General features: G+C 44.3%; 1 protein-coding gene across 9 annotated transcripts in view; it reads right to left on the bottom strand.

The window, feature by feature from the left end:
* Positions 1–9341, bottom strand: part of ptprt (protein tyrosine phosphatase receptor type T) — a 287907-nt gene that overhangs the window by 187274 nt on the left and 91292 nt on the right. For all 9 annotated transcript variants that reach the window (XM_065955243.1, XM_065955240.1, XM_065955244.1 and 6 more), the window contains exon 8: positions 8813–9106. In XM_065955243.1, coding sequence (XP_065811315.1) covers positions 8813–9106 — 294 coding nt within the window. The remainder of the gene's footprint in view (positions 1–8812; positions 9107–9341) is intronic.

Here is a 9341-nt window from a genome sequence, read left to right as displayed (position 1 = left end):
ACAGACTGAGAGCTGGAGCTGAGGCGGGTTTTAAACCTCCTGACAAACCGTTACACCGCACCCGCATGTCAATCAGGTCAGCTACACGCCTTATTGTGAATAACTCTTATCCTTTATCAAATCAAAACTGATGAGTCATCAAAACATTCACCCCCCGGTACAGTGTGTGTCGATCGAGACATGAGCTAATCAGACCTATTTGTTTTTTTTGAACCAGGCTGTAAACATGTTAATCTCTTCTGTAAAAACAGGCTTTTTAGAATGGGTGTGTATGTGACTTCCTGTGCTTCTGCAGCCAGCCTCTAGTGGACACTTGAGGAACTGCAGGATTTTACACTTCAGCATTGGCCTCATTTTCAACACCGGAGGTTGCCGCTTGGAGAAAACTAAAGCAAGAAGGAAAATAGACGACCTTACATACATATGCAGCAAGAGAAACCCCAAAGGATTATGGGAAAGTCTTACCACCTGCATTGGTATGACCATATATGGAGTTATCCTCTGTGTTCTGTGTGTTTGTTATTGTTTTTTTTTTTTCTTCAAATGAAATAGTATTAAAGTTTTACATCTGCTGACATCCATCAACACACATCTCCTTTCATACTCACACACACACACACACACAACACACACACACACACACACACTCTCTCTCACCCCTGGTGTTACTCGTCCTGTCTGCTCACAACTCTCCCAGACGTGTTGATTACAACACCGCCTACACTGCTGAGAGGGGTAAAAAGTGTGTGTGCATGTTAATATCATGCGGTGAGTGTGAGTGTTAAATGTCACACACACATTCCAAGATTCATAACGACTTAAATATGATTTTAGCTCATGACTCGACAGCATCTTACTGTTGTCTTACATGTTGATCTGTAAATAAAGTTTTCAGGTGGGTTTTGTTCTTGAACGTGCCCCCGTGTGTCTCTGTTGCTAAGTAGCGCTGACTCCTGTTGTGAGTACTTCAGGGTCTGTCGCTGTTTTTTTAAACAGTTCTCACTTCATCTCTCAGACAGACAAACATCACACCCTCCTCTGCCTCCTGCTCCACCGTGACACACACACCCTGTTACACACCCTAAAAAAAGAGGCCTGTTACTAGGAGAGAGTCGGAACTCTTGCAGGACTCGGTATCTGGGTAGATTTCTCTGGATGGATGCTTTTGTCACAGCAGAAGAAGGGAACAGGTGTTTAATGATTGCATAAAAAGAAGGCATAAACTGGTATTATTGTTTAATTTGGGGGGTTTATTGGAGCATCTTCAAATTCACTTTATACCTCAAATCTGTGCAACATAAAAGTTTTCACCATTCACAAAATATTCCTCAATGTGGAACTACAAAAATATGAATCTATAAAAATCTTAGAAACTTAGCACATCTCTACAAAAATACGAGTTCCAGATTTGAACTTATGGCGCCTACAGATTGCTATCCTCTGTTACATCTCGTCTGCGATGTTTAACTCGTGAGGAGGTGTCTCGGGAGGGGGGGGGGGGGGGAGTTGTTCAGCCTGTGTACACACATTACCTCTCATGCTTCTGCAAAGATGTAACACAATGTGAATCCAAACTCAGGGACCAAGACCAAGATCAGGGCAGGGAGAGACCGGGACAAGACCAAGATATTTAGGGCTTGAGACTGAGTCAAGACCAAGACCATAAATATCCCTGAAGAATCATCATCTTGTGTTTAGGGGGCGTGTCCCTCCCTTTAGACCGTAACCACGGGAAGGTTGCGGCCGAAACTGGGGGATAAAAACTCCAAATGAATTGAAGTTATTCGTTCTTTTAGAAAAAGGGAGTTTTCCTTCTAATCTCAGTAATGACGTGGAAATATGGAGATCTTCCAAAAGTGGTTTTGAGACTGATTTTGAGACCAAACGACTAGTCTGTACTCTCAGCCGGTCCCTTCGTCCATCAGTCTGATTGATCTAATGTGTGTGTGTGTGTCAGTCTGGAGACACACACACACACACAAACACATAAACATGGATATCAGCGTTAAAACACTCACTAAGAAGAAGAAACATTTACTCTCAGAGGGTTTGTGTTATAAAAAAGAGCCACGGCCTTGCTTCTCTTAGAAAACAAACGTATCGACCGCCCTGATTCATAATCTTTGATTCATCAGACTCTGCTTTCACACGCCTCCTTAAAAATATTGGGTTTCTGTCTGACGGCATCATTTAACAAGGACGCGGCTCGGACTCTGTGCACACCGAGCCGTCACAGTCAGACAGGGATTGATTTTTGGTTTTTTCTTGTTAAGCATGTTCGAGGCTACATAATGTGACCCAAGCAGCATCTCTGTGGTCGAATCAAACCTGCAATTAATGTTGACATAAACAGCCTTATTTCACCCTGGAAGCTTAGAAGGACCAGAAAGGACTGACGACCTTTGACCTTTAGTTGTCTCTCTTCTTATAAGAGCATCAAAATGAAGACTCATGTAAGGAAAGTTTAAGACAGAAACTGGCTGGCGTTCTTCATTTCCTGAGTTGAGATGTGATGGAGGAGGCAGATGGAGACGGATTGTCAGGAGAGTCTGAATCCAACAATGGAAGTCGTTTTATTATAAAAGTCTTAACTTGCCTTCATAATGTCTTTTTTTTTTTGTCTTTGAAATGATTGCATTGCAAAAGGAAACACGTTCAGGGTGAGACAGGACCGCGAGACGTGAAGCATCATTTCCACTGAAGATGTCGCGAGAATATCGACAACACCTGATTGAGTCTTCCTGCCTCATCATGTCGGAGTTGTGTTAACGTTTTCTTTTCCATTCCCAATCTTGGAAACGTCACCGTATCCCATACCACCGCAGTCTGTTGGGCGTCTACTTGGGACCAAATGGAATTTGACCGTCAAACATGGCGTGCTTCAGTGGTTAAAATGGAACACATAGAAGAAGGATTGAGCTTCGACGAGGCTACACGGACAAAACATCAGAGTGGATTCAAAAGCGAGTATAGGGCACTCTGCCGGAGGTCGTCAGTCTCAACATGCTACAGAAAAAGAAAAAAAAACCCTCTAAATTGAGTTTGAAATAGCTGGAAATAAAAGGAAAGGATGGAGGAGTGAGGACACGTTTAGAGGTAAAGACAATGAAAAAACACTCAAAGGTTCTTGAGGTGTTCAGAGAAAGACGGCAGGTTTTACTTACAGGATCACAGGTGCAATGAGGAAGAATTATCAAGAGCTTGAAAAGAAATTTCTGCAGAAGAGTTTTTCTTTTGGTAGTTTTATTAGAGTTCAGTTTTTAACCTTCATTCAAGTCCTTTGACGAGTAGCTGCGGGATCACATGGTGCTCACGTGAATTACGTCCTCCTGCTCTGATTGTTTCTGAGAAAACTAAGAGGAAATTAAACGCTCCACTTTGTACCACCCTCCGAATGGTTCAAATTGCTCTTAGCATGTTGGAAATGAACCCCTCGAGGTCGAGTGAGGACCTCTTTTGCACCCTGAGGATGTTCTGGTTCAAGACGTTCAGCTCAGAGGATTTTTTTTCCCGACGAGGCGAGAATGGACCGAAGAAAGTGCGGGAACAAACTCACCGAGTGAAATCTGTGTGAGATGTGGACTGTACTGATGAAGGATCTATAATGACTTATACTTGATGTCCAGGAGGAAAGGTCAGTCAGAGGACGCTAAAGGGTCAAACTGAAGAACGTAGAAAGATAGTCAATTTTCAACATCTTGACTTTTAAAGTGTAGTTTCTAATTATGATCTCTAACATTATACACAAACTGACCTTTACTTCTCATGTTCACTTTTTAATCATGCACACCTCAAATGAATGATAATGACCATATTGACCTGAATATGAGCCGATACAGATTAGAAGACGACCCCCCTTCACGAGAGAAATACTTTTCTACTAGCATATCTTCGTTTTTTTCACTTTTTATTTAAGCTCCGTTTCCACAAAGCAGTCCGGTTTGGTACTGTTCGGTACGGTAAACCCTGATCTTGCTTGCTTTTCCACAGCCAACCGTCCTCTTATTTGGTACGTGGAGTGTAAGCCAGATGGAGATAGCCACGTCAGCTATGTAATAGTGTGACATCATAGCAGCCCAACACAGTGTAGCCCGCTATTAATTAAGTTCAACGTTCAAGAAGAAGAAGAAGAACGGGACACAGTAAACAAAGGGGCCCTTTAGGGTCGGATCGTTACCCTTGGCTCCCCAACAGAAGGGTACCGAAAAAGTAGGACAATACGGAGAGAGAGAGAGAGAGAGAGAGAGAGAGAGAGAGAGAGAGAGAGAGAGAGAGAGAGAGAAAGACATTCAGGTAAAAAAGGTCGGATTTGAACCTTGAGCCTGCTTGGTAAACTTCATCCTCCACATGAGGTGTGCACACGGACCACTAGGCTATCCTCCTCTCACCAACCGCGCTGATGCCGACTGACGCCAATTCAACATGTCGGATCGGCCGAAAAAACGGCAGACAGGGGGCCGATGGGTAGCGACTGACTGGGATCGACGGCTCCCCAGATACACCCTCTCTTCCAGATATTTAGAGAACAAAAAGTCAAAAACTTTTGGCTTCAAAAAAGGTCAGCCAACAAACCAAACAGGTGATGCTAACGCTGTCTACATCCCGTCTTTATCTACGCTCTGGTTTTGAATTGGTCTTCAGAGAGCTGGACTCAGAGAGGACAGTAGCTGAAGTTGGGTGCAGGTGGGCAGAGATTCAACCTTTTCTTGTAGCATCTGTTAACATCTGCTCCTGACTAAAGGCTGCACTTATCTCATCAACAGGCAGCTGAAAAAAAAGCAGCGCAGACCTGTTATTTGCTTTTCAGCACAATGGGCCTATTGCAACAAAAAGCTAACAGATCCAGACTGTTATTAAGCACCTCCATACCTGCACAAAGTGAGCTCCGAGCACTCGGAGTGTGTTAGTGTTTAATGCAGAATCGTTCCTCTCTCTCTCTCTCTCTCTCGCTCGCTCGCTCACTCTTAACTGCATCTAAACTGCTTAACTCTGCAGAAAGCTGAAGCAGTCGCGTCAGCCAAATCAGTCTGCACCCCGCAGGTGAATTAAAAATCTATCTTTATGAAGCAACACATTAGCCAACACTCACATTACCATCCGTCACTTAAAGATCTACTTTATAAGAAACGGCCGAGACGGGTGGAGGAGGGAGGAGGGGTGGGGGGCCGTAGACGTAGTATATAACCCTCAGGTGAATTAAGTCTTTATAGAGTGCTGCGGATTAGCCAACATTCACATTAGCATCTGCCTGCTATAAAGAGGAGAGGAAATGTGAGAGGAGGAAAAAGATACTAAGGGCAGATTTATGCACAGCGGGTGAATTAAAAGTCCATCTTTACAGGGGAACATATTAGCCAACACTTACATTATCATCGCTCACATAAAAGTAATTTATACGGCAGGAGGAGACGGAGCGCGAGGAGAGGAGAGGAGAGATTGTTGCACTTTGAAGACGAAAAGAGTAAAAGTAACAAGGCGATATTTATGGAGACAAAGATCAGAGCCAATATTCAGAGTGCATGTTTGGGACGAATTGAGTTTAAGGTGGAGGAGATGAAAAAGGGGAGGAGAAGTGGGAGATAAAAGAGAGGGAACGAGGGAACGAGGGAACGAGACGTAAAGATCAAGGGCTGGCAAAAATGTCCGGAGAGTGTTTTTCTTTTTTTTCTTGAGCTCTGACAGTTCTCTACTGCTGCAGAGACACAAACTAAAGAGAGAAAGATTATCAGAGATGGATGGGAGCGAAAGAGGCTCATTTAAAGGAAGCACCAAACCATGGAGGTCAGCGGAGGAGCGAGGGGAACAAGCGGCCCGCTGAGTGTTGTTTATGTGAGAAGTTATCTAAATGAAAAACAGGCCGATGGATTGTTCAGGAGCCTTGGAAAGTAAAGGAGGAGTGATTTGGGAGGCGGGATGGAGGGATGGAGGGAGGTGGAGGAGGAGGGACGGATGATGATATCAATCATTATCAAGGCCGTGTCCTCGCTGCACCTCAAATACACATGGAGTTCACTCCAGCTCGCCCTCCTCGCTCGGCTCTTTTAGTCCGCTCTCACTAATGTGCTACGCCAGGCACACGGGTACAAATCGTTGTTGGATCCCCCTGGAGCTGCAGCAGTCAGGGGTTATTGGTGAAATGGCCTGAATCCCATTTGGAGCTACGACTTCCCTGGTAGCCGGCTGAGGCGTCGACGACAGCAGGACGGCGGTGACGAGAGAGGAGTGATGGAGGAGGCGAGAGGAGAGGAGGAGCTGCTTTAAGTGTTTTTTTTTTTTTTTTGTTCCTGTTTTTTGGGGCTTGGGCAGAGCTGAAGAAGCTAACGTGAAGAGAAAGGTGAACACAAGAGGAGTGGAGACAAACACACACACACACACACACACACACACACACACACACACACACACACACACACACACACACACACACACACACACACACACACACACACACACACACACACACACACACACACACACACACACACACACACACACACACACACACACACACGTCAGCAGTGCCTGTAGCCAGCAGGCTTTTGAACATCTGTCATACCTGCCTGCTCCGATTCCGTCAACACAGCGTCTCCATCCCAGAAACACATGTTCCTTTCTGCTGCCATTTACACACACACACACACACACACACACACACACACACACACACACACACAGACACACAGACACACACAGAGTGACCACCAGCTCTATTCTCTCTACTCTCTTTGTCTCTAGTTTTGCTCATCCTCCCACCCTCTATCTTTTTCTGTAAGCCTGCTGGAAACTGTCTGCGATCTCTGCATGCACTGCAAACACACACACACACACACACACACACACACACACACACACACACACACACACATACACACTCACACACACATGTTCTGTAACGTAAGACTTAAATCTCAACTTTTGTCCAAGCAAAGTCTGCAAAGTGTGAAAGATTGAAGATTCATATCGAGAGAAAGTTGAAATGAGTCGTCAGCCAAAAGCAGGGCGGGAGATATAAAAGATTTAGCCAAAGATGAAGTCTGTTCCAACACGTGTTAGTTCATACTTCAGAGAAACTCTTCAGCTGCTCTAAATGGGAATAATGATTTCAAAATAAATCTAGTCTTACAGTTCACATCAGAGAGGGGAGAAGGCGTTTGGTAATCAAAGCTTTTCTTGGTTTTATCAGTTAAGACTTCACAGATGTGTGTGAGCAGTCAGAGCCTCTTCAAACCAAACGATAATAAAAACGGTAAATAATAACATATTCATAGATCTCAATAATAAAAGAAAACTAATGTGCAGAATTAAAGATTCTAGCTGTAGTTCTGTTCACTGTTTTATAATATTTTTTGGGGGAGATATGATTGTGTTCAGCACTATAGACATGATATTCAGAATTTGATGCTAATATGAGAAATCATCCTGCCTCGTCAGTGTAATTGAAGATAAAGGTAAATACAGAGGATGTTAATAGGAGGACAGGTGACAGCAGGGTAACGTTAGGACAGAGAGAGAGAGAGAGAGAGAGAGAGAGAGAGAGAGAGAGAGGGTGCCATTAACACTTCATTTTCACCTGCTGATTACAACAGAGAAAGAAAACAAGAGGGAGGACTCAAGATACCACAAACACACACACACACACACACACACACACACACACACAAAAAGAGGAAAATATCAACCGAATAAAACTGCTAATCTCAGATGCTTCAAATGAAGAAAATTAAGAGAAGGATGCAAAGGAGAGAGAAAGAAAGCAAGACGTTACGGAAACAAAAAATAGGTGAAAGAAAAAAGAGAGAGAGGCGTTCAAAAGGTCGAATAAAAGTAGGAAACTGGAGGCAGACAAAGAGGAGATGATGTGAAGATAATGTGCAAAGGGGTAAAAAAAACGAGAGATAAAGAGGAGAAATTAAAGACAATAAAAGGACGAAAGAAGAAGTGATTTAGGTTAGAGAAGACACATTCTAGCTCCATGACAAAAATGTGGAGAAAACAAAAACATCCTCCAAGAAAGGAAGAAAAGAGACAGAAGAGGAGGGTGACGACTCCCTGCCAGGTTAAACAACACCAGAGATCTGATTGGCTGTCACTTTATGAAATGAGGAGCACTCGTTGTGTCCTCACACCCCCGCTGGGACCCTCATTATCTACCATGATTGCCCCCTCATAACCCCCCCCCCCCCCCCCCCCCCCCCAAACCCTTCATCGTCTCCTCCTCTGACCCTGGCTCTCCACCTCTCCTTCACCTCCTTCATCTGCGGGGAACCTTCTCAACATCCCGATTATTCTCATCATCTTTGATTTCTGATCTCATTTCTCAAGAAGGAGAGGAAGAGGACGTAATTGGAAAAGTTTTCCTCTTGATGTTCATTTGCTCGTCTGCTCTCAGAGCTTTGTAGGAATCAAACCACAGGGAATAAATCTGAACCAAATCAAGACCAAAACCTGACCATGTTTACCTTTTAAGTCCAATTTCCAAAGATTTCTAAAATGATGAGTTTTTAATTTGCAGCAACTCGGATTCTGCTAGTCTAAAAAAAGTATGAATGAATGTTTGAATCTTTGGTCTGAACTTGACTTAAGTTTCAAGTAACAACATTTTGACTGAGTCGATGATCCAGTTCTTAACATCGATCTACGACAAGAAAACAAAGCAACCGTCTTCAGTCAGCAAAACAAGACCGTTCATGTTATCAGCAACAGAAAGAAAGAAAGAAAGGAGAACCTCGCAGAAAGCTGAACAAAAGAAAACAAACTGAAGAAAAAAGAGAAAGAAAGAGAAAGTTCACAGACTAAAAGAGGCGTCCCCTACCTGCACATTTGGTCCTGGTGACCAGCGGTGGCCCCGGTGGTCCCGTCCCCCCCTCCCCAGGTCTGGACAGCAGCACCTTGATCTCGTACTCCACGTCCGGGTCCAGGTGCCAAAGTTTGTAGGTGGGGGCGTCCACCACGTGAGTCTCCGCCCAGTTCCCCGACGTGGTGCGGTACTCCACTTCCTTCAGGATGATCGGCCCGTCCCCGATGATGCTGTTGGCGTTGGGTTTGATCCACAGGTAGGTGGCGCCGACGGCGAGGAGCTCGGGTGGAGCGATGGGCGTGGGTGGAGCTGTGGAAAGAGATCAGAGATGGTTACTGAAGAGCAGATTATTGTTGATTGAAGGGATAACCGCCGGAGAGGGAGGGGTTCTCATGAAAACAACAAACGTCCCTTTAGTTTGAACACAGAGCTGAGAACAACAAACCAAGATGGAGTTTGACCTCACTCTCTTTGTTTAAAGCCAAACCCCATGATAAGAAAACTATAAAGGTTGCATATTCTGCAAAATCCTCGAATTTCTCTA

This window comes from Labrus bergylta, chromosome 5 (genome assembly GCF_963930695.1).
Source record: "Labrus bergylta chromosome 5, fLabBer1.1, whole genome shotgun sequence".
NCBI lineage: Eukaryota > Metazoa > Chordata > Actinopteri > Labriformes > Labridae > Labrus > Labrus bergylta.
Note: the sequence above shows the minus strand (reverse complement) of the source record. Positions and strands in the feature narration are given on the sequence as shown.